This window comes from Ictalurus furcatus, chromosome 13 (genome assembly GCF_023375685.1).
Source record: "Ictalurus furcatus strain D&B chromosome 13, Billie_1.0, whole genome shotgun sequence".
Classification (NCBI taxonomy): Eukaryota; Metazoa; Chordata; class Actinopteri; order Siluriformes; family Ictaluridae; genus Ictalurus; species Ictalurus furcatus.
Genome location: NC_071267.1, coordinates 13,747,011 through 13,772,254, shown reverse-complemented (window position 1 = coordinate 13,772,254; position 25,244 = coordinate 13,747,011). Strand labels below are relative to the sequence as shown.

The following is a 25,244-nucleotide window of genomic DNA, read 5'->3' as shown; positions in this document are numbered from 1 at the left end:
ATATGTGAAAATAGTGTTTTAACGCTGGGGGGTTTATATGCCTGATTTTGTATCCAATATTTTTTTGAAAATGTAGTTCATTTAAAAATATTTTTTCCAGTGTGTCCCAAAAGTCTCCATACATGGGGGACTATGTTTGCCAGCACCACGTTGGTTGTGCCGTCATCAGTGGATGTTCATGGACATCCACTTCTCAGTTGGTCTGCAACACGTCCAGTCTTTTTGAATTTGTTAATAAGTTTGGCAACAGTGTCGTGTGTGATGTGCTTTGCCATGTTTCCTGTTAAAGTCCATCGCAACCTTGCGACAGCTTCCAGATCCAGCCATAAGAATGATTTCAATACCTTCTTCTTTTGTCAAAGGAATTCTTAAAGGCTATCTGAAAATATGTATATAATATAAACTAAGTATGAAAAATTTTGGCAGACGTTTTACTATAAATATGTATGGAGAATTTGGGGACACCCTGTAACTAATAACTTGCAGCGGAAACCGATTCAAACATTTCTAAAGCTATTGCTCAAGCTGTGATATCATTATTTACATAATTTATGTTTTCATAAAGAATTTAATAAAATCAAGATAGTGTGGCATATCCAATTATAAACTGTCTTTATAGCGGCTTATAGGATTGTTCTTTCTAACAGCTGCTACCAGTGATAAAACAAATGGACTAAATATGATTGCAGAAGGTGTCAAAAATGCTGGTATGAATTTAGGTACTAGTTAGAATGAAAGTGCATCTTTTCTGTGAGACTTGCTTAGGTTAAAACACTTCAGAAATGTTTTTTCTGGGCTCTCAGACCTGGTTTGACAGACCTGTGTTTTTTCCTCTATCATTTTTGTGCACATCACTTTTTAAAGCTTAGGTAACTAATATTGACACCCTTGGTAAATACGAGCAAAGAAGACTGTGAAAAATGGTCTTTATTGTTTAACCTTTTGATCTTTTGTTAAAAAAATTATTCACAAAAATACTTTGCTCTCATGGATATCAAACAATTGCAAACACAACACAGGTTTTTATGTATATATATATATATATATATCTCTTTGTTAAATATAGGTGTGCAACAATTATGGACTCTCCTCTTCAGTTCACCCCACAGGTTTTGGGTTTCAAGTCAGGGGACTGGGATGGCCATGGCAGGACCTTGATTTTGTGGTCAGTAAACCATTTTTGTGTTGATTTTAAAGTATATTTTGGATCATTGTCCTGCTGGAAGATCCAACCACAGCCCATTTTAAGCTTTCTGGCAGAGGCAATCAGGTTTTAATTTACTATCAGTTGACGTTGAGGTCTGTAGAGTCCGTGATGCCATGTATCGTAACAAAATGTCCAGATCCTCTGGCAGAAGAACCACTCCAAAACATTAAAGAGCCACTACCATATTTAACCGTGGGAATGAGGTACTTTTCCATATGGCTACCTCTCTGTGTGTGCCAAAACCACCTCTGGTGTTTATTGCCAAAAAGCTAATGAAAAATCATTTGGTGAAAATGATTTCATTTGTAAATAGAACCCATTCCCTTTTGAAGTTCCAGTAGTGTCTGGCAAACTGAAGATGATTGAAGTTACATCAACTTGTGGTGATGTAGGTGATTTTGGATTGAAGTTTTGGAGACTTTCTGATCCCAAGATGCAACTAACTTCTGCAATTCTCCAGCTGTAATCCTTGGAGATTTTTTGGCCACTCGAACCATCCTCTTCAGTGCATTGAGACAATATAGACACACGCCCAATTCCAGGTTGATTCATAACATTTCCAGTTGACTGGAACTTCTTAATTATTTTCCTGATGGTGGAAATGGGTATTTTCAGTGCTTGTGGTATATTCGTATAGCCACTTCCCATTTTGTGAAGCTCAACAACCTTTTGCCGCACATCACAGCTATATTCCTTGGTCTTACCCATTGTTATGAATGAATAGGGAAATTTCGTACCTCATATTTATACACATAGGAAACAGGAAGTCATGGTTGAACAATATCCTGTTCCTAGTCAACTAGGTGTACCAAAAAAAGTTAAATATCAAATAAAAAAATTTCATATGAATGCATAGGGGTGCCAATAATTGTTGCACACCTATATTTAACACAATTTTTTTTTGATAAATCTGTGTTGTTTGCAATTGTTTGATATCCTTGAGAGCAGAGTATTTTTGTGATTTTATTTATTTTTTATAACAAAAGATCAAAAGGTTCAACAATAAAGACTAAACAATAAAAAATCAGTCCACCTTGCTCATATTTACCAAGGGTGCCAATACTAGTCAAGGGCACTGTAATATACTGGCAGTTCCGCATATTTTTAAAGCATTTGTTTAAATAAAACTGACAGTAGTTCTGGTTCTACTTCAGCTGACAGGGTTATATTATTCACTTGTTCTAATACATTATCATTTCTATAGTAACAATTCATTCACTGATCCACATAATGCCTAACAATCAACACATCAAAAACAAAACAAAAAGCTTTCTATAAACATATACTTATTTAACATTTATTGTCTTGTGGATATTCCACAACATTAAATGTAACTTTAATCGGCTAAAAAACATTGTTAATTCATTAATTAATAATAATAATAAAAAGAATAATCAATTATTAGCAAATTGCAGCAGTATATTGGATTAAAACACTTCCCCTTTGCATTGGGCTGTATCACATCACCTGGTCATTGATTATTTTCCTTTAACATCATGTCAGCCCATGTTTTGAACTTGAGCCTTAAACAGTCTTAAACACAGGTTGAATAGCTCCAGTGTGGAAAACACTTTCATTACAGCTCTGTGCTAATGACCAGAGGTAGGATGCCCTCTCTGTGGTGGTGTCTATCTGAGTAATGATGATACATGTGCTGAGCAAAAGACTCTGCTCAGAGACTACATGCTGCTCCCTGTAGATACATAATTAACCTTTAGCTCTCCTTCACCACCATCATAGCAGCCTTAGCCTATTTAGCAAAGCCTGCAAAGCAGCTACAGCCTCTCTCCCTGTAGCACACACTGCCATGGTCGTATGTATGTGATATGTATGCCATGTGTTATATAACCTATCTTGTACCAGGATTAATTGTAGCCCTTTGGTACTCTTAAGCAGTTTAGATGGTATTGTATATCATATCTCTGAGTCCTTTTCTGAGGCACAGTGCTCCTTTTCCTTTGATTTTGTGCTGAATAAACAAGATGCAGAATAACTGCAAGCAGAATCGTGCTTTTAATTGGCGATGAATAACTGCCAAAGCATCCTATCTAACCCAAATCAATCTGAATGAAAGACTATGTGGGTAAGAACATAACCCTCTTATCTCTGGTGATGCCGCACTGTCGTCGCTGATAACGCTCCCTGCTTTGTACAAAAATAGTGGATTATATTTCTGTCATGATCTAGCTCTCTTTTTTTCCCGTGTTTTACTCTTCCCTTTTTTTTTGCCACCGTCCTCACTTTTCCTCTCTGCTTTTTGAACTTCCTTTGCTTTCTCTCCTCTTCCTCCTGGTGGAAATAAATTATTTAGTGCTGCTGCAGCTCTATGTTTAGCTGGATGCTAGGCGTTGAGATGTGCACCATGAAAGATGTACTGCATCTTTCTTGCACTCACTTGCACTCTCTTTCTTGTATGTTCTCTCTTTTATTATTTCTTGCAGCCTGCTCACATACACACATCCCACAACACTGCATTATTCAAGAAAGACTTCAGTAACCTGTCAGCTGTTACTAAGTGAAATATACAGGACACTGTACACTATTCTGTCAACCATTTTCATATGAAATCTTGACTTGTAAGCTGAGGTGAAACACTTTTGACTCTTTTGACTGTGTTTTTGCAGTCAATAAAGTATTTCCACTGAACTGTTTACCTCTGCAACTTTTCCCAAAGTGAAAGAATCCTGCTGCGAGATTTTGCTCTGAATCTGTTTCAGTTTGTGTTTAAACTGGGCTGTTCACAAAACTCTTTGGTTTCTGTTCCTCTCAGCTCCCACGTGCAGACAGCTGAACAAGATCCCCATCTCCACTGATATCTGGCACTAAATCTAAAAGCTTGTGAGAAACCAATTTACCACAGGAATTCATTAACTCTGTATTATTGTAACACTTTTTCGATGTAATGAATCATGTTGTTAGCATTCCAGTCTCATTTTTCCTCCAGGTGCATTCGTAAAAATGTTTTTTTTTTGGTTTTTTTTATACATAATTCTAAGATATAGAGGATGTAAAAATGGGTCAAATACTAAAACTCTAGGCTCTGCAGGCCACCAAGTGGGTCATCTCAACCTCATTCACTCTAGGCACATAGCTATAAAATAAATAAATAAATAAAATAAAAAATTGCCAGTTCCAGTGTCATGGGCCATCCATATCACTGTGCGCACACCAACAGCTATGAGATTTTCAATGAAAGCTATGTTTATTCATTCATTCAACTTCAGTAACCACTTTATCCTGGTCAGGATTACAGTTGATCCACAACATACCTAAGGAACACTGCATGCGAGGCAGGAATACACCCTGAATGGGATTCCAGTGCAATGCAGGGCGCCATGCGCACATACAGTCACACACTTATACACACCAATTTCAGGAGTCTTTGGGAGGTTGGACGAAACCAGAGAACCTAGACAAAAGCCATGGAGAAAACGTAAAACTCCACACAGATAGTAACCAGAGCTCAGGATTGAGCCCTAGAGCTGTGTGGGTGGCATTGCTACCCGCTGTATCACTGTGCCACCCCAAGATGTGCTTAATAGTTTGAAGAAAAATGCTGAGAGGTTCATGGCATTCTGAAATCTGACCAAGTCATTGTAAAGCTTAATTTTCCATGGTCTTTTATTGTAACGTTTTAAATGCTAGACTATATAACTATAATTAGAAGTGTGGTTAGTAAGACTATCAAGTAGAAAACCCACCATCATTACCAACAAAATAGACATTAAAGAGGTTTGATGTAGAGTGTTTAGATTTAGTAGCAGCTGGCCATTTTTAGATGGAATTTACTTAGCACTTTTTTGAAGAAGAAGCCTTTATTTGTCACATAAATTTTACAGCACAGTCAAAAAAAAAAATAAATACTGCATATCCCAGCTTGTTAAGAAGTTGGGGTCAGAGTGCAGGGTCAGCCATGATACAGCGCCCCTGGAGCAGATAGGGTTAAGGGTCCTGCTCAAGAGCCCAGAAGTAACAACTTGGTGGTGCTGGGGCTTGAAACCCCTTCTGAACAGTAACCCAGAGCCAGGGTTGGGAGGATTACTTTAAAAATGTATTCAGTTACAAATTACTTCATAATCAATGTAATCTGTAACATAATCCAAGTATCACAATATGAAAGTAATGTAATCTGATTATTTTCGGATAAGGTCACATATGTAAATAAAGTCAAGAGAAAAGCAATATTTATGATTTATTTAGAGCTTAAAAACGTTCAGTGTTTGGATTTGTTTTAATTCTCATTTGTAAGTCACTTTGGATAAAATCGTCTGCTAAATGAATAAATCTAAATGTAATAAAATGAATAAATTTGTTGCTCATGTGAGTCACAACTTTCAAGAGAGAATCAGAACTATAATCATGCAGCTGTCTATATTGTGTTAAGTCAAAAACAGGGCTCTAGACAAAAAAATCTATTAAGGAGCCATTGGCTGTTATTAAATAAATAAATAAATAAATAAATAAATAAATAAAGGGCACCAAATTATTTTTTAAAGTGCCAGATAAGAATGAACTTACAGTTAAAATTTTTAAAACACTTACTTTCAGTCATCCTGTCATGTGTATGTCTGGCCTCCTTTTGCAGTGTCAGCATTTTCATCCAAGTTCACTTAAAGTGGGAACTGAACATCTTGTAGTTCACATACACTACACACTGCTTGTTTTCTCATGGTCTCTTTCTTGAAATGGTTCATTCTGGTAATGAAATCCGTTTTCCCCACTATTTCTCTGCCTGCTTTGGAACAAAAGTCTCAAAACATTTTCTGTGTGTGATGATCATACCTGAGCCTTGCGAAGTCTTGAATCCAAGAAGTCTTAAAATGCCTTTCTGCACTTTTACTTAGGCTTTCAAAGATGGTCCTCTGTGTCTCCGTAGTTTTCTCTCTCTCTCATGCAGGCACAACTGGAGCCTGCTTTTTTATTAGCAGGTGTGCTATCAGCACTGGTGCTTGACAGAGATGAGGATTGTTTGAAAAAGTCTGATATTTTTCGTTTTGACATGTCTTTCAGACGCGGAAATCTGATCCTCGCTTTTCCCCGTGCCTATTTTAGCACTCTGGATGAATTTGAACTCGGTGAAACTGCTTTTTTCCCCTCTTCTGAAACATTCATGCACAGCGTCTCATTTTATTACGTCAACACAACAAATTATGTGACAGGCTACTCCTCACAGAACACATAATTAAAAGGACATTACCTGCAAATTTTTTAATCAAAACATTTAATTTCTGTGATTTTAAATGAAAAAAAAATGTAATCCTGATAGTATTCCCATTTTTTTAACAAAATGTACCTGTAATCTGATGACTTTGGTTTTTGACGTAATTGTAACGGATTACAATTACCAGTTTTTTGTATCCTGATTACATAACGCCGTTACATGTATTCCAGGCGTGCCCAGAGCCCTAACCGTTGAGCCACCACTGCAACAACAGACAGTACATAGACAGTACATTATGGCACGGTTGTGTGATTAATCTGAATCTAGAACTGTCCATACTTATGTTGGTTTCTTATTACATGATGGTGTCCGTGACTTCTTTGAATGTTGTTGGGTGGTAACATTTGGCACATAACGTTAGTTTAACAACGGACAAGCTTCATTGCCTGATACACCATTTGTTCGAATTTAGTTAGAATATATTTTCAAATTCTCAGTTGTCTGACTTGAGTGACAACTCTGTAATGATTGCATTGTCCAGGTGATTGTCTACCCTGTTCAGTACTCTTGGAATGCTGACAAAATGGTAACCAAAATAATCAAAAGTAGTTACTGTATGTAACAGAAATGCACAGTCATGGATTTGGGACTGTGCTGCACCAGTGTGTGTTTCTGATATCCACCTGCCTCACACTCTGTTATTCCCTATGTCCCAGCCTCTCCCGCTGCAGTACCAGTGTCTCTTTCACTGTTGACTTGTGCTCTATTGCTTTCCACTCAGCCTTTGATCATGTTTACTACAGTTATTACTCTTAGTGTTTTATGGTGCACCCCGCATTTTTGATGCTGAAAATGAGCCACTCTCCAGCTTGTTGTAATAAAGACTAAAAAAAAAAAACTTTAGTGCATTGTGTTGTGAATAGAATATTGAATTATGCATCCTTTCATGTAATATCTCGTATACACTCTTGAATGAACAAATTTGAGTAGAAACTAACAATAAGCTTGTTTGTCTCCGACCCCCCCCCCCCCCCCCCCACCAACTCCAGAGACCAATATGTGTAAAAATCTCTGATTGGCATTGAAACCTTCTAGCCATTAATTTGTGGTTGGTCATTTGCAGTGTCATTTGTGTGAATGTACGAATTCGTGGGTAATTCTTGTCTATGTTAAGGGGAACCTAACTAAACTAACAAAAGCTAAACTAACATCCAACCACTCCTACAGCTGCTATTTGCCTAAAGTTTACAAAACTATGAAGGAGGGTTTGATCTCCAAGGATTTTGTATAGGAGATGCAGTACATTCCTTTTTTCTTTCTTTCTTCCTTTTTTAAATAAATATTCTTAGCTAAAGGCTAGTTCACACTATACATGACTTTCAGCGTCGGCAGATCGCTGTGCTGTTCACACTACACGACTTGTTGCCTTGGCATCAGGAGTCTTGAAATGTTGTGGTGTTCACACTACATGGTTGCTCAGTGACAGGGGGTCACACACTACACTATCTGACAATGACTCTGTCACCCGATGACTCTTGTCTGGTGTCCAAACTACATTTTGTCACGAAAACACACACAAGAAGTGACACGGATATATGATGTGAAAACTACGCGCAAAAAAGGAGTTGTTTATTTAAAGATGGATGTAGGACAGACACAAGTGGTGTGAGCTGTTTGTGCGATGATTTGTGCTGAAGAAACCTCAAAAAAGAAAAGACAACGAAAGTAGATATAAGAATGGATTAGTACACGCGGGGTACCCTTTGTGATTTAGCATGCCAAATATTTGTGTGGCCTTGGTGACGCCTCGGCAATGTGTCGGCGGGGATCGGCGAGGCGTTGTTGAGTAGTTCACACATAACGATCGAGTGCTGATTGCTCGGCGACTTGTAAATCAGCTTTAAATCGTGTAGTGTGAACTAAGCTTAAGAGGAATCTACTAATCCCAGAACATGGTGTTTCTCTCTCAGTAAGAGTTCCAATACATTCCTTTTAGAAAGCTAAGAACTGATTTTAAGAGGGTATACCGTGTCTATTGTACAGAATCCTGGTAGCTGGTAAACCATCCTTCTTAGCTTTGTACAAGGTGTCCGCAAATCCTTAAAATGTCTTAAATTCCTTAATGTAGAAATAAGGCCTTAATTGGATTTAAAATGTCTGCGGTTCAAGCCCCAGCACCGCCAAGCTGCCACTGTTGGGCCCTTGAGCAAGGCCCTTAACCCTTCCTGCTCCAGGGCTCTGACCCCAACTTCCTAACAAGCTGGGATATCGAAGAAAAGAATTTCACTGTGCTGTAATGTATATCTGACCAGTGATCATATATTCTTCAGTGTTTGAGAGTGGCTCGGTTCACAGTAAACATCACTCCACACCAACTTCATCTCTGTCTGAGCTGTGAGTTTGAGTCGCCTATAACATGCATTTATACACAGCATGCACCAGATTCACTTCGGTTTTATGTTAGCGTAATCTTAAACATTTTTTTGAGCAGAGGTTTACAGCATTTCACCTGATTAGTGATGAGAAGTGAATTTAAAAAAAACTAAATGTCTAACTAAGGTCTATTGCATAAAAGTGAAATAAATAAATAAATATTATAATTATATATATATATATATATATATATATATATATATATATATATATATATATATATATATATATATATATAGCGCTGAATAATATGTAATAATATGTAGTAATAATAATAATATTCATTATATATTATATTTTCAATATAAAGTTATATAATATTTTATATATGTGTGTGTGTGTGTGTATATATATATATATATATATATATATATACACACACACACACACACACACATACATATATAAAATATTATATAATTTTATATTGAAAATATAATATATAATGAATATTACTATTATTGTGTGTGTGTGTGTGTATATATATATATATATATATATATATATATATATATATATATATATATATATATATACACACACACACACACACATATATTTATACTGAGGAATTTATATATATATATATAAATTCCTCAGTGTGTCTCCGTAAACGTGATTCCAGCACTGTGATCGCTCTTTGTGTGCCAGGGAAAGTGTGTCATCAGCATGCTGGCCTCAGCTCAGGTATCCTTCAGCAAGGTCATTCTTTGTGCTGAATCCCAAATACAGATTCCAAAGAGTTACGCTCCTTCTCCCCTTGTCTTTCTCTTCCTCTTCCTCTCCCTCCCCCTCACTCCTTTACTCACTTCCTTCATCCTTTCTATCTCATCACCCCTCCCCCGTTTCTTCTCTTCTCCATGCCTGGTTTCTTCCTCTACCTCACACCCTCCTACTCTCTTGCACTCTCTCACCCCACCTCTCCATCTCTGCTGCAGATGCAGTTCCCATAGCAACCAGTCAATCCATGCTCGACTGATATTAGTCCATTAGTAAGCTATCCAGGCAAAGAATGCTAATGGCACATCTAGTGTGTTTGTGTGCGTGTGTGTGGTCTTTAAATAATTCAGTTTTCAAATAATCAGCTAATTGAATGCCCTTTAATGTAAATACAAGTTTGAGTGGTCAGTTATGTTTATGCTGCAATTCTCACAAGGCTTGATTTAGGTCAGAGTGGCATTCCCTACATCAAGCTGGTCTTACTCTATCAACATATTGGTTCAGAACAATACATAATTTTCTGTGGTTGCTCACATGTACTATACATTATTACAATCTGTTGTTATCTGTGGTTGCTCATATGTATTCATGTCCTTCTGCTCACCCACTGACTCCTATATTTATTTACTCCTTCATTTATTTGTTGAAAGTGTGGTGATTTCCATTGATATATATGTATATATATATATATATATATATATATATATATATAATATATGTGTGTCTCTGTGTGTGTGTGTGTGTGTGTGTGTGCGCGTGTGTGTGTTGGGTTGGTGGTGGAGGGGAATTGGAAAAGCATTGGTGTGGCTGAGGCGGGTTTAGCGCATGTGTGTATGAATATGACCTACTTTCTCGAACCCCTGCATCAGTACACCTCTGCTTCTTTCTCCCTCATGCTCTGCATCAAAACCAGCCAGAAACAGAAACACGGCACTGATAGGCCACTACATCTCATGCAACCTGAATTTATCTTTTCCTTGTATGTGTGTATCTAACAAGGCAGTTGTTACCAACTTTGTGCCTTTTCCTTATCCCTCTAAGACAGAGGTTCTCAACCTTTTGTAACTAAAGCACCCCCCAAGCCTCCCCTATCATGTGGCAAACCCCCCAATATTGGTGGAGACCAGGTATAATGATTATCTATTCCATATAAAATCTATATATTCCTAAACTATAATCTGTTTTAGATAGATAGATAGATGGATAGATAGATAGATTTTTGCTTTTGTGTTTTTGTACTTTTTTAAAAATGAATTTTAATAACTTTTGGGTTTTTTTTATGACTTTTTTAAAACTATATAACGGACAGGTATGGAATATGAATGATCAAAAATGTTTATGAACACTATAACTACTTTGAACAAAAGAGCTAGGCTGTAATAACGTGTACTATTTTACATGTAAAACATGTTGCATTCCATTCATCTTGCATCCTAAAAACATTGACATACGTATTATGTAAATTGGGATGAAGGGCGCGTCTCATTATCCATGACATTGTTAAATCTCCGGCTCTCAGACACTCACTGAACAGAGCAGACGCAGAGAGAAGTGTGAGTGCAGCGTGAAAGCAAGACCTCGCACTTGCAGAACAGTACTGGCGACATTTGGAAAGTTGCTAAGGTTTGTTCAGAAAGTCGCTAGATGTCCTGTCTGTGTTTTTGGGGTTTTTTGCTCTTGAAAACAGTTTGCGCCCCCCTTCCGCCCCCCGGGTTGAGAACCACTGCTCTAAGACATTATCACTTCTCCTGCTGTCTGTTTCTGCCTCCTACTCCATCCATCATTGCATTTTATTCCACTACCAGTCTACAGCACCAGCCATTAATCAGTCTCGTTAACATAGATGGAGTGAATTCTGTCATTAGTGAAAGGATGTTGGAATAGATTGAAAGATTGAAAGATTGAGCTGCTAGTCATGGATGAATTCAGAACGAAGTGGTAATACAGACACTCCTCCCGCATCTAACATTATTGATTTCTTTAATCTCTTTTAGCATATCAAGTATCGTAATTCACAAGCATTTTTCAACCCAACAACTACCTACCTACCTGTCTTTAACAAAAACAGTTTTTAAATTAACCAATTAAAGTAAGTGCGGTTGTTCATGCAGTCAATAATCTTTTATGCAAAACACCCAAACTGCAACATATTCAGACTCTACATATTTGGTGTTTGGGTTTTTAATACCAGTTTCCTCCAGGCTCCCCAGTTTCATCCCACCTCTCAAAACCATGCCAGTAGGTGGCTGAACTACTCTACACTGCCCATAGATATGAATAAGTGTTTGACTGTGTTGTGTCCTGCAGTGGACTGGCATCCGATCCAGGTGTGGCAAGCATATGCATTGTGTTTATGTTGTGAACTTCTTGATAAATGACTGCAAACCCGCAAAGTAGGTCCTAAATCTGTTGGAGCAGTTCACTGAGAGGAAAGTGGCGAGACCTAGAGAGCTCACACTAAGGAGAAGAGAGTTATCAAGAGAGTGGAGTAGGGTTCTTCTTCTTCTTCTTCTTCTTCATCTTCATCATCATCATCATCATCATCATGGTGGTAGTAGTAATAGTCATAGTAGTCTTAATAGTAGTAATAAATAACTGTATTTGACTGTTGTTTTTAGTGCTTGAATTGTAGTTTGTTAGGTTTTTTTCATTAAAACAATACAGATATTTCAGATATTTGCAATAGATCCAGTTTCTGAACAGATTACGTCTAGACAGTGGGGTTTGGGTGTGCTGTAAAATGCTTTCATTATTTCTTCAGTTCAAAGTATTTTTAAGCTATAAACCTTGATTTGTCTTCATGGAGTTGTGACTACTGACAGCCCATGGATACCACAACAATTTAGGACAAGCGCTATTAACTGGAATAAATTCTGATTACACTTCTCCAGCATGAATTAATGTCAAATAAAAATTAAATAAGAGTTAGAAAATCTATGAAGGTAAATAAAATGAAAGCCATATATATTTGTTTATTTTGCATTGTTTATTGCAAATAGGTGTCATAATCTCCATTTCATTCAATGCAAGTTGTCCAGTGCACCAGTCTCCGGATTCCTCTAGAACGAAATTCAGTTCAGTTCTAATTTATCTCGCAGTTTTAAGGATTTTTTATTTTTGACTCACTCTCGTATCATGTCTTTCTCATCCTAAGACCTTCGTTGTTAGAATGAAGAATTTCAATTTGTATAATATATTTAAATATTTATAACATTTCAAGACCTTGGATTTTTTTCAGTTCTTGGAATTTTAAGATTCTGTCTTACTCTTTTTTTTGTCAATGTTGATTTAATGTTAGAAATATGTAATTTACAATATATTGCTTTTTATTGCTATTTAGCTGCACATCCTTAGGATTCCAGAGCTTTGAGTGGAGGTAAACACATGAAAAGAAAATAATTTGTAGTGATAACCACCATACTCTGCTAATATGAGGCATAGAACAGAAAACAATCTAAAGTATTGCTTTAAACACACCAGCAGAAAACATTCAGCCTTTCAGCAGAGTAGATGTTTTTGATGTTGACACAGTTAATGATTATTATTATGACTAGACAGTATCTATGAAAAAAATCCCTTTGGGAATTAAAAGCATTTTGTGCTGACTGAGAGGATTACAACTGAGGGAGGATGTACATGTGCTCTTTTTTTGGTGGGTTGGGGGGACAGATTGTCTTGTGTACAAAAAGCTGTGAATAACGTGTGTTCCTTGTTCTTGTTCGAAGAAAGAAACTCTTATCTGGTAGCTCACAATATGAGCACCAGTTTGAGCTACAGTTCCAGTGAATCTACTCACAGGTTAAATCCCATCAGTGTGTATTTAAAACCTTGAGTGTAGATAATTCAACATACCTTGTGATGAACTTAATGTAGCTGTGCTCACACAGAGCCATGATTTTGCCTCTCCAAATTTTTTTTTTTTTAATTATCCCTTTAAAGTGCATATGCTCTGTTTTAGCTTCTTTGCAGGGTCTGTATATGCATAATGCTGATGTACAGGCTCCCCCAATGCTTAGATCTTCTATAGGGGGCACAGTCAGTGTTTTGCTTAGATTTATTTATTTTTATTTGTGCATTGCTTTATTTGAGCAAAGCTCTCTGTATCACTCATATGCCTCTAAATGACCTACTTGTTAATCTTCTTAAAAGTATGTCTTTTATTGCTTTTTCACATGCTTCTTCTGAGACGGAGAGAGAGACAAACAGAGAGAGAAGGAAATAATTTTGCTATAGTATCGAAAGTGAGTGTTTTCCGTGTTTAATACAGAGGAAGACCTGGGACAGAATTTATAATATTTGCGTTTGACATCATCCACAATGCTAAAAAATTATATGGAATGTATATATGGATCTAGTACGCTTATTAACACAAATGACAACCATTTACTAGCAGTTGCTGTATATCAGGGTTTTTTTTTTTTTTTGATGTTCAGTTGTTTTAATATAAAAACGGGAATATTATCGCTGTAAATTCCAGAGAAAAATGTAAGACACAGCAAAGTAAATCGTAATTATAGAGTCATAAACAAAAAATTACTCATAATTACCATTTACCATTTAAAAAGAGTGGATTGCAGACAATAGTATATCTCACCCAAACCACATCAGAGAGAGTGAGAGACCTGTGCACATGAGGAGTGTGTGCTGTGGCCATGTGAGCAACAGAGTGACCAAAAAAAGAAAGAACTCGAGAAAATCTTCTGTGCCAAGAGAAAGGGAGTCTTACTTCTGAAGAAGAATGAAATGAAGGATGCTGTGTAGCTGCTCCCCAGCTCCCATGAAGCACCGTACTTTTCTTTCTGAAGTAGAGGGGCAAATTAGCCTGAAGCATGTTTGTTATATTTGGAGAGCAGGGAAAGAGGGCATTTATCTTCTCCCCATGTCTAGGCTATTTTCTCCTTTTTCCCCCAAGTAAACACGGTCTCCCTCAGAGTGGATGCCGATAACCCACAGGCACACTCAGAAAGTATTGATTAGGGGGGCTGGTGTTTTTAGAGCTGTCTAAAGCGCAGTAGCATATGCTGGTGTGTTCGTAAAAGATGAAGGCCAGGCCAGAAGTCTTTCCCAAACAGCCAGTGTGAGGTTGTTTTTTTTCTTTTACTTTCATCCAAATGTCCTGGAGTAGCATCAGTCTTAAATCCCCCCACTGATGAACAGATATTCTATGCCCTTTCATTTTTGCGTTCTCTGTCTTTGTCCTCTGTTTCCCTTGTTGGTCTTATTGAACCACCGAAGGACACAGGCATGGGGATAAAAAGAGAACTGGAAAGAATTGATTTTCCAGTGGGCCATGTGGCGTGCTTTGCTCCTGTTCCCCCAATGACTAAGTCTGGTATAGAGGAGGCGATTCTTGAGTGGGCAGTTCACAACCTTTCTTCCGTTTAGATTTGCAGACGTCCCAGTTGCTAATTATCTGTTCAGCTGATTAATTGTGGGACTTTGCATCAACGAACTTAAGAAATAATGGATGCTGCTGTAGTCACTTGTATCAACTACCAAGAGATACATTATCACCTGTATACATTGAGCTGCTGCTGTGGATTCAATCCTCCTACCTGAGGGACACTGGACATTTTCTAATAAATAACTTTTTCTAGTAAAACTATAGAGGACATGACCAAAGCTTAAAGAGATTCAGACTGTGATTCATGTGCTTTTGGTAAACGATTCTTCGGTGTACCTGCCAAAAACAAAAATCATTGTTGAGCAGTTATTGCTATCCAGAAAGGTTATACTTGGAACCTTTTCTGAACTATAAAGCCTCTATTCTGCATAATACAAACATTAATGTTTCCATAGAGCGCCAAACCAAAAACCCCTTTAGGGGTTGGTGGCAACAACCACAGGCTATACTGACTATAATAATGACACTGGCTATTGACACTCCAAATATGATGTTTGACACTCCGAACTGTTTGATGCATTTGGAAGTCAGCAATGAATGTATTTTAAATTGATGATGACTCTTAAATTCCTTGGAACTGACAGACTTTAACAGTTAGAATTGGCATTCTTAAATATCCATTACAGTTAATAAATGTATTGTGATGTCTGAAGGCAGCACAGTGGCACAGCAGGTAGTGTTGCTATCTCACAGCCCCAGGGTCCTGGGTTTAATCCATATTGGGTTTGTTCCAGGTTGCCTGTTTTCCTTCCATCTCCCAAAAACATGCATGTTGCTTGGTTATGGTAAATTTCCAAGTGTGTGAATGTGTGTGTTCATTCACACCAGTGTTCCCAGGATAGGTTCTGGATCCACCATGACTCTGACCAGTATAAGTGGTCACTGACGATAAATCAGTTATGATGACTAGCTAACACTACATGCCACATTGTGTGTGTGTCTGTGTGTGTGTGGTGTTTGTTTTTTTTTGTGGAATTGAACATTTGGGTGGGAGTAAATGCAAAGTAGAACTTTTTACTGACAAACAAGCGACCCACATTTTTGTTGTGATATATTCTAAAATCCAACCTATTGAGAAAATGTCCGTGGTGGTACAAATATGGCATAGGCATTCTTTTAATTTCCATTGGAATGCCTTTGAGCTCTGCAGGCTGCACTCAAAATATAATTCAACCTCTCCTTTGGTTTTGTTCTTTTCTCTTCCTGCATACTGAAATGAAGTTGGTGAGCATCAGTTGTGCAGATTAAAATTATTGTATTACTGTAACTGGTCAGGCTATTAGACAGAACAGCTCGATTAAAGTGGGATTGCAGTTGATGTTTTACACAGTTTTCTGTCATTTCTTAATATTCTTGTTGTGTTGATCAAAGAGGCCCACTTTACTGTATTTCATAATAGATGATTGTTTCCTTTCAGCATTTCCAAATTAAGTTATGAGATGACAAGTGGTGCAAGGAAAGTTTAGTGTAAGAGGAGACCGTTCTCAGATGATAGCATCCTGTTGGCCATCAGCAGTGATCATAACACAAAGAGGAGATTGTTGGGTTGCCAGAGAAACGAGGGCTACAGAAACCTCGCTCGTTCTGTAACTTTGGTAGATGTGGGCGGAATGGCAGATTTATTGTTGACTGTTTTTTTTCTTCATGAGGGGGTTTTCTTCTGAAAGCTTCCCTGTGAAGGTCATCCCTCAGTTTAACAGATTATGTAATAGTCGGAGATGATTTTGTACTGTATATAGGCTTAAGCTTTTGTACTAGTCCATCTGCAAGTTTTTTCAAGTTCTAGGTCTCATTTAAGGATACTGTGTTTATGAGTTGTCTTGTTTCTTCATTTTATCACATTTCCTATATACCATGATCTGGACTACATTTTGTATTATGGTCTTAAAGCATCAACTTAAGGGACTTTAATTAAATCTGATTACGTTCTCAATAAGCACTTGAGATGTACTGTGTACTGCTATCCAAGATTATTGCTTGAAGCTCAAGGGGTTTTTAATTGTGCATGTCCATATTTCCAATTATGTGGGAGCCTTACAACTTCACTCTAACAAACACCTGGATTTTTTTTTTCATACTTTGAGCTGAGGTTAAAGACAGAGTGGTGTAAAAATGTTCACCCAAAGTAACTGCCGCACTCAGCTGACTGAATGGACCAAAGTGTATGGATTCTTTTTGTTCTCTTGATCTAATCTTTCTCTTTTTTTCTCATTTTTTCTAGTGAGAAGAGGAAGCTCCAGGTGAATACTGCAAGCCCCATTCAGTGCAGTATGAATGGTCGAAAGTGTACCATCGTGGTGGAGACCAAGATCAACCAATCACAACCTGACTTCACCAAGAACCGATCAGGCTACATACTTGCAGTGCCAGGCAACTAAACAAGAGAATGTAAGCCATGCTGAATTCGATAGAGAAAGAAGTTTCTGTATAATCGGACATCTAGAGAGTAAACACCATTTCCCTGAATTTCATATCTCCACTCGGTATAATCATGAAACACAGGGTGAATGATTAAAAAATATTCCTAAATGATTACATAGACCTCGCTTGAGAAGTGCATTAGTAAGAACACTGATGTCCTGGTAGATTTTTTTTATTTGCACTTTCAGCCAAATGAAGGGGAGGAAAACACATGCCATATTTATAAAGAACACAAAATACAAGCCTTAGGAACATGGAAGTAATATTTTGACATGCTGGAAAGTGTTTTTTTTGTTTGTTTGTTTGTTTGTTTGTTTGTTTGTTTTTGTTTTTGTTTTTTTGTTTAAAGAGAATATTTCTGTTTTTGATATAGCACTCATTTGGGATCCAGTGTGGCTAGAGTATAGCTTTATGTATATCACAGATCATAGTGGCCATATAGGAAATATTTAGACTTATTCAGCGTATGTTTTGTAGCAGGATGTGTTGAACATATCCCTAAACTTGCTGAGTGCTCAGAGAGGAGCATTAAAAGCTCTCATAACTTAAATACTTGTCATGCATATCTTCATTTATGAAACGTAGAGATGTTGTATGTGGAGGTAAAAGAGGAGATGCACCGCAGTTATATGCTGTTTATATACTAATACCAAGTCACTTTTTTTGTAGGAAAGTAAAACATTCCAAAAGGAAGGAATTTTTTCAAAGAGACGTTATTTCTTTTGCTTTATACATGGCTTAAGGAGTAACTCTGTTCTAGATGACTCTTCAAACATTTTAATAAATCAAAGGAAGCCAGAGTGTTCATTCTTCAGTTCTAAACCTGCTCACACTTGAAAATATAATAATGATCAAGTTCTTCCTTATGCAGTAGTAATTCAAAGCATTCAGAGGGTTAGATCTCACTTTTACATTTCCAAAGAAAGACACTGTTTCAGAACATTTCTGTTTGATGGCAAAATTGGAGAGTAGTTTTTTTTTTTTTTTTTAAGAAAACGTTTTTCAATCCTCAATTCAAAGCCTTTGATAATTCATATTAAATGCATCAGAAGTGTGTAGTTTTAGTGGAAAATGCCAGGATGTGTGAGGAAAGTCTGAGGCCGAGGAAAATAGTGATAAAGTACTGAAGAAATGTGCTGCTGGTCATTCCAAGCCGAGCTGCATAAATCAGTTTTCTAATTACCATTTAATTCCTAGGGGTTAGAGGGTCTAGTTTATAGTATAATATCTAAATTTCGTGCCTACTGTCAGCCACGTTATTAACGTTAATATAGTAAGTAAATGCACAGGCTTGGAGCCAGCAGAGACTACATCTAGAGTTTAATGTAGACTTTCATCATTAGCTCCTTTTTCACAGTCTACACGGTCTTCACAATACTTTGCTGCTCACGTTCACATCTGACTGGTTTATTTTTCTTAAATGGCTTTGCATATAGAGGAGCTTTTTTTTTTTGTAACAAAATAAAATCTAATCATCATGACATATTCTAGCTTCTAATTCTGTCCTGACACAGTCACCATGTACACACGTATGCCCATGTCATGTTGAACCAGACATACATACACTTTTGTGTCTGATATTAAGACAGCACTCTGCTAGCTTCCAGAGTCCTCATCAGCCAGGTGCTACTCACCAGTAAAGCTCTCTGCTCAGGAGGAAAGGACCAAGCCTTTATCGTGTGCTCTACATCAGAGCAGTATACGTATATAACACTAATTTCAACATCCCATAATTTTACATATTGAATTTAAATCTGGTATATTTTGCCCCGATTATATTCTTTGTCTATTTTTTTTTTATCTGTCCCAGAATGCATATCAATTAAGAAGTCTTTGTTTATGTTTATTTGATATTGAGCACTCTTAACTGTGTTCAGAAATGTGTACTGTACTTCACATGCTTACCACTTTCCATCACCTTGTTAAGAGGTGTAGTTAAGATTGTTAAGTTGTATGAAATCTTGTTCTAGTCAATCTCAGTCTTGAAATATAGCCATTGCCGCCTTCTCTTTTTTCATGTGATCTTTACGGGACCTTCCTTATTGTGAATTTCTGTAATTTGGTTCAAATAGCAAATAGTCAGAATGTTTGTCCCCTGTTCTAATCTGTATAATTTTGCTCTTCCAGATGAAAATGTATGTGCCTAATTTTATAGTTCATTTATTTAATTAATTCATTGCTAAATTTTGATATGCTTCAACCAAATGAAAAGGGAATATTATGAATGTGCATATTGTCTGTTCTAATGATAAATTGACTGACCACGGCTTTTTGAAGCATATATTAGTGCTGTCTTTTGGTCAAACATCTGACAGTTTAGTCATCCAAACACTAAAGAAAGGACATTTTTATTTTTCAGTTTTTAATTTGTTAAGTAATCATAAATCAAAAAAAACAAACAAAGAGAGACCTGCTCTAATCTTTAATAATGGGTTATAAACTATTGGGTATATGATATGTTATACCAAATATCAGTGCTCAATAAACATCCAGTACTTGATCCAATATGTTGGTATATGGTGACATAATGTGTTGTTTTTCTTGGCGTTGATGATAAATTCTGCAAGAACTACCGAGTTATGAACAGTATGAATCATGATGGCAGCACTATTGTTGGCTGATCATTGAGTCTTCATTGTACATATAGTGATGAAACTTATTCTCCCACTGCTACTCTGAAACCGAGACATATCTCACACAGCTCTAACACCCACTTCACCAGTCTGGGATTCATACTGGATGCAGAGAAACCTGCATAATACACCGAATCAGTTTCAGTGCTGAACAGACGAATCTTTAGTTACATCTAGGTTTGAAAATCATCCTGTTCACTGAGCTGTGATGCATTAATCTTTTACTATATTCAACTGCATATTTGTAATATGTGTTTCAGTCAGTTATATTTCAGATCAGAGCAAAACTGAAAATGACTAGAATGACTAAGACCAAGATGAGATTTAATTTCTTTAGTCAGGAGTGAAGTTTCTGTTAAGTAATCCCAGTGAGCTAATTATGCATTATAATGAATCAAGCAACTATAATGATTATAAAAGAAAGAAAAGAGAGTTTAGTTCATAAGTCTAAAGAGCTGGATTAGTATTATGTGTTCATAAATTATAGTTGTCCCTATCTTATTGAGACATAAAAGACGTTATTTGCTACAACTGTAGTCGGCCTATCTGTAATTCTACATTTTTAACTATATAATGTGAAAGAATACATTTTTCTCCCTAATTTCGTCACCCCATCATATGACAACTACTAGGGTGGGTGGGGCTAACACGTTTCCTCTGAGACACATAAAGCCAGTCTACTGCATCTTTCCATCAACTGCTGCTCATGATGTGACAGTGTAGCATACCACACTTAAAGGTTGACACTATTTACCCACTTCTGCATACATAAGCTCACAGCCACTCATGATTGACTAGTGTCACTGTGATTGATAGGGGAGAGATTAATGCCATCTTTCCCACCCAGAGAGCATAGCCAATTGGCTCCCAACAACAGATGCCTGTGGCAATCCGAACCCAGTATTCCCCCGTCTATACTGCGACCTCTTTTCTGTTGCGCCACTCAAGAGCCGATAAATACAGAGTTTAATGAAGGAAATACACTTAGGAAAAAATAATGACAGCCACACAGTTGTGCATCGTTAACGATCAGTGCATTTTTTCCATCACAGTACAAAAATAAATAAAAATAAGCAGAAACAAACTGGGAAAAAAAGCCTATTACAGCAACAGCTTTTTCTTTTTTCTTGTAACAGTTCAGTACCCTGCCCACACACCAGTCAAGTACCAGCCCATGTTGTTTTCTTGTCTTAAAAGCATGCCATTTTCCCCAGCCCCCATAGGAAAAAAAAATACCTTACACACTCTTCTATACAAATGAACTCTCACTCTCTCACACACGCATGCAGTCATTGAGAGAGCCTTTCCTTTTTGTTTTGTTTGGAAACACTTTCTTTTTTTTTGTTCTATAAAGAAATATGACAAGATACTGAAAATTTATGCCATTTTCTCTTGTCTGTCTGTTTAAGTTTTAACAAATGACTAGCCAGTGATGCCAGTGTGGGGGAAATGGCACACTTGTTGTGATCAGTGGTAAGTGATGGCAAGCAGGCAGTGAAGGGGGAACTCCTTGTATTAGTCCCCAAGATTTGAAAGCCCCTTCCATTTTCCCAGAGTAGTATCTGGAGAAAAGTGCAAGTCCTTATGGTGCTATTCGGCTGTAATATCTGATCAACTCATTGCACATTAATGACCACCTCTCACATTCTCCTCTCGATTACTGTATGCCCTCTGTCACACAGCAATGCAGCAGCAAGGGCACATGTTCATACAGTTCCCCTTGCATCCATTCATCTTCGGGTCTCAGTGGTTAGGGCAGCCTTCAGCTGTCATATTATGAGAAAATAGCCAACATGGAACAACATACTGTACAGAGCTAAATGACAATGTGTGCTTATATGATGAGTAGCAATTTTTCTATGTCTGTAAAGAAATATTCTACTGAAAGAAAGCATGCGTAATTGATCACTGCTGAGATGAATAGAAAGATCAACTTTGAGGTTTCAGTCTAATATGATGCAATTTCAGGTTCCAAATTTACAGCAAGGTTTTTCTGCCCTAATAAACAACTGACATGATGGCATTGTCAGTTATCCATATTTAGAACTAATTCATTACATTATTTATTATTATTATTATTATTATTATTATTATTAATACATTAATTCAGTATTCGTGCTGAATAGAATCTCACCCTTGATCAACTGTTTCATTCAGTCATATCATGCCTAAAGATCCATGTCAGATTTTTTTTTTAAATTCTACTTAAATTCTAGACAAGGATCAAACACATTCATGCCTTGACCATTTCCTTCATATTTGGTTTATGAGTGCATGAAGCAATCACTCACCCAGGCTTTCATTCTCCATGATGATGTAAAATGACATAAAATGCCAGAACTAGACTGCCTGTGAATGATCATCTCTTCCAACTTTTCTTTTATTAAAAATGTGGAACATCTCAGCAGAAGAAGAATGGTCTCAGGTATTTATAGCCTAGGCTGAAACCAACAGCATCTCCTCGTTGCACTGATGAATACCTTTGGTGATACTCAGATTTGTCACTGGTTATAAATGAAGCTCTTAGATGGAATATCCTTAGCTAAATCCTTCCAAATGCATCATCCACAATCTTCATTTCCACCAATGGTAACCAGGTTTACCACAAACCACCTATGTCTAAATGCTACATGTGAAAGTAGCCGTTGTACTAGTCATTTATACAATACATTAATAAATTTTTAAATACAATGGATGTGCTAAGAGAATAAATAAACAACAATAAATTAAGACTGAATAGATATTCTTACTTAGAATTAATGAACCACTTCGAAGATCACCCCCCCCCCCCCCTTTGGTGTATCTTTTTAGACCTACATGATTTTCATCAAAGGTATGGCACTGGTTTTACATTAAGCTTTTTTTTTTGTCTATATGGATCCTTGCCCAACTAGACGGTGACACAATGTGACACAAAACAACAAAAGATACTTTGTACAATCATGGCTCACTGTAGCAAGCATAGCTAAATAAACATACATTTAAAAAAAAAACAAAAAAAAAAAAAACGGCATTCCGTATTTGCAAATGCAGTTGGTTCCAAAGATTCAGTGGAATTAAATAAATAAAATATTTTTACCCTCAAAACACCATACAAAATTGCATGGAACACATGCATTCGGTTACATTTCCGAGTAAAAAAAGAAACAAGTAAATAAATGGATTGAGCCCCAGAGTTGCACTGCAGAGTAGAACTGAATTCCATATTGATGAAAATAAAGTAGGCCTTTTACAGCAGTGTGCCTAACACCTTTCACCTCGCATTGTCTTTTGATGAAACCCCGCTGTACAGTTCTGCCACAATGTCAAAATTCATCCATAAAATATATGTATCACTGGATCTCCCCTTCTGTCATCACAAGACATATGTATACATACTGCTACTAAAGCCAAAGTGTGTATTATTTAATGAGCATCCAACTGCGTGACTGCAGTGTGGGTGTGATGTCCTCTGCCTCGAAGTCACAGTCTCAGTCCTCACTGTCCTCAGCGAACCAGTCTGGTAAGACACCATTACACAAAAGGCAATGCACATCTCCAGTTCTTTGTAACCAGTCAGGCATTTACACATTCATACTTGTAAATCGATGTTCCTACTCCTACTGTTTTCTTTGTTGTGTTTTTCTGTTTTTTGATCTTCATGATTTTTTTTTTTTTGAATTTTTTTTTTTTTTTTGTGGGTGAATTTAAATACTAATCATACAAGACTAATTGGGTGCACCCAGGTCTGGCATATCTGTCCTGAACCTTGATCATATACAAATCTGGTGGAACTTTAAGATCAAATTGGTCAAATTCAGTAGTTTTTGTAATATCTGAACATAGTAGTGATTATTCATACCTTGAAAGGGTACATTTGTATAGATTTAATACGTATTAAATGCATTCTCATAATATAGAGACTGCTGTCTACTTAAACTTTTGGAATCCCATTTAAAAATGCCAGACTAGGGTGCAATCACACATTATACTCTTCAGCGTTCCCTCACCGGTCTAGCCCAATGAGTAAACGGCTCCTCTCCTCTTCCTTCTGGCTCTCGTTCTTGAGGTCTGCAAACACCTGGGTGAAGTAGTGTGGGTCTGAGTTGATCTGCAGCATCTTGGCACTCATCAGGTTAATTATGGACAGACAGCGGTCCCAGAAGGTTTCCTTTGAGCTTTCCACCAGGAATGGCTTGAGAGGATAGGAGATTTCATTGCCCATGTAGGAGTAGGACAAGTAGAGACAGGTAAGAAGCACTGCCTGCAGCTCGTGTTCTGTACCTAGTTCTGAAGAGACCACATCTCGACAGAGCATGTAAACAAAGACAACGTTAGCTGGAGTGATGAAACCTTGGTCCTGCCAGCCTTGCAGCAGCAGGGAACGGTCTACACTGCGCAGCCATAACACTGGGTCAGTAGGAGAAAGGTGCTTGAGGCGGTAGCACCTCCGGCACAGGAATTCACCGAGGCAGCGCAGCAGCTCGCTGGTCGAGGCTTGAACGATCACCCTCTTGGGCGTACCAGGAGCCACACTAGAGTTGGACAAGGGTGCTTTCTTGACAGATGAAGCCACATTGTTAGAGCTTTTAGAGCCTTGGTTGGATGGGCTTGACTGCTCCTGGGTGAATGTGGAGAGGTTGGCACAGGACTGTGACTTCTTCAGGTTCTCATTGTTCAGATGGGTGACGTTGTTCTGGTAAGTCGTATTGGGCTGCACCTTCTTAGAACCCTTTTTCTTGGTCGAAACAGCTACTATCCGCTTCCATGGTAACACATTGATGAGCGAGTGACGTTTCAAATTCTTGTCTTTGGCATTCTTGCTGTTTTGAACAGCTGTGTAGGGGCCCACTGTGGCTGGACCATCCTCAAACAGGGCAGCCTTCCGGTAGCTGGGAGAGAGCGACAAGACGGTTCCCATGATGCCAAAGATGGATGTGCAGAGTCCTCACAGAAAATGCACAGAATATGTCTGGTACTGGAGCTGAGGATCTTGCCTCACTGCTTCCAAAATTGGAGACCCAGATACCAGGCTTAGTGTAAGGTCAGCATCAAAATATGAAATGGTGCTCAGCCTAGACAACAATGGTGTCTGGGTGGAGAATAACTGAATGAGCTCTTTCCTTCTTCCAGAATTCTTTTAGTCCACTCCCTGTAGGAAATTAAGTTTAAATTTCATTAACTGTTCATATAAACTATGCATTTTTATTAATTGATTCATATATTCTAGGTTGCATTTCTCAAATTTTTCAGTGGAAGGATACTATCATTGTTATCAACTAATTT

At 37.5% G+C, this 25,244-nt stretch overlaps 2 protein-coding genes across 2 annotated transcripts in view; one reads left to right on the top strand and one right to left on the bottom strand.

Moving 5' to 3' along the window:
* The window catches only part of myo1d (myosin 1D), a 73,515-nt gene extending 53,020 nt beyond the window's left edge, over positions 1 to 20,495 (top strand). The window contains exon 22 of the mRNA XM_053639837.1: positions 17,147 to 20,495. Within this exon, the coding sequence (XP_053495812.1) occupies positions 17,147 to 17,303 (157 nt within the window). The 3' untranslated portion in view covers positions 17,304 to 20,495. The remainder of the gene's footprint in view (positions 1 to 17,146) is intronic.
* A 2,309-nt stretch (positions 20,496 to 22,804) lies between these two features.
* cdk5r1b (cyclin-dependent kinase 5, regulatory subunit 1b (p35)) lies at positions 22,805 to 24,932 on the bottom strand. The gene has a single exon (XM_053639843.1). It carries the CDS (start codon positions 24,877 to 24,879, stop codon positions 23,965 to 23,967), a length of 915 nt encoding a protein of 304 aa, XP_053495818.1. The 5' UTR covers positions 24,880 to 24,932; the 3' UTR covers positions 22,805 to 23,964.
* Between the last annotated feature and the right edge of the window lie 312 nt (positions 24,933 to 25,244).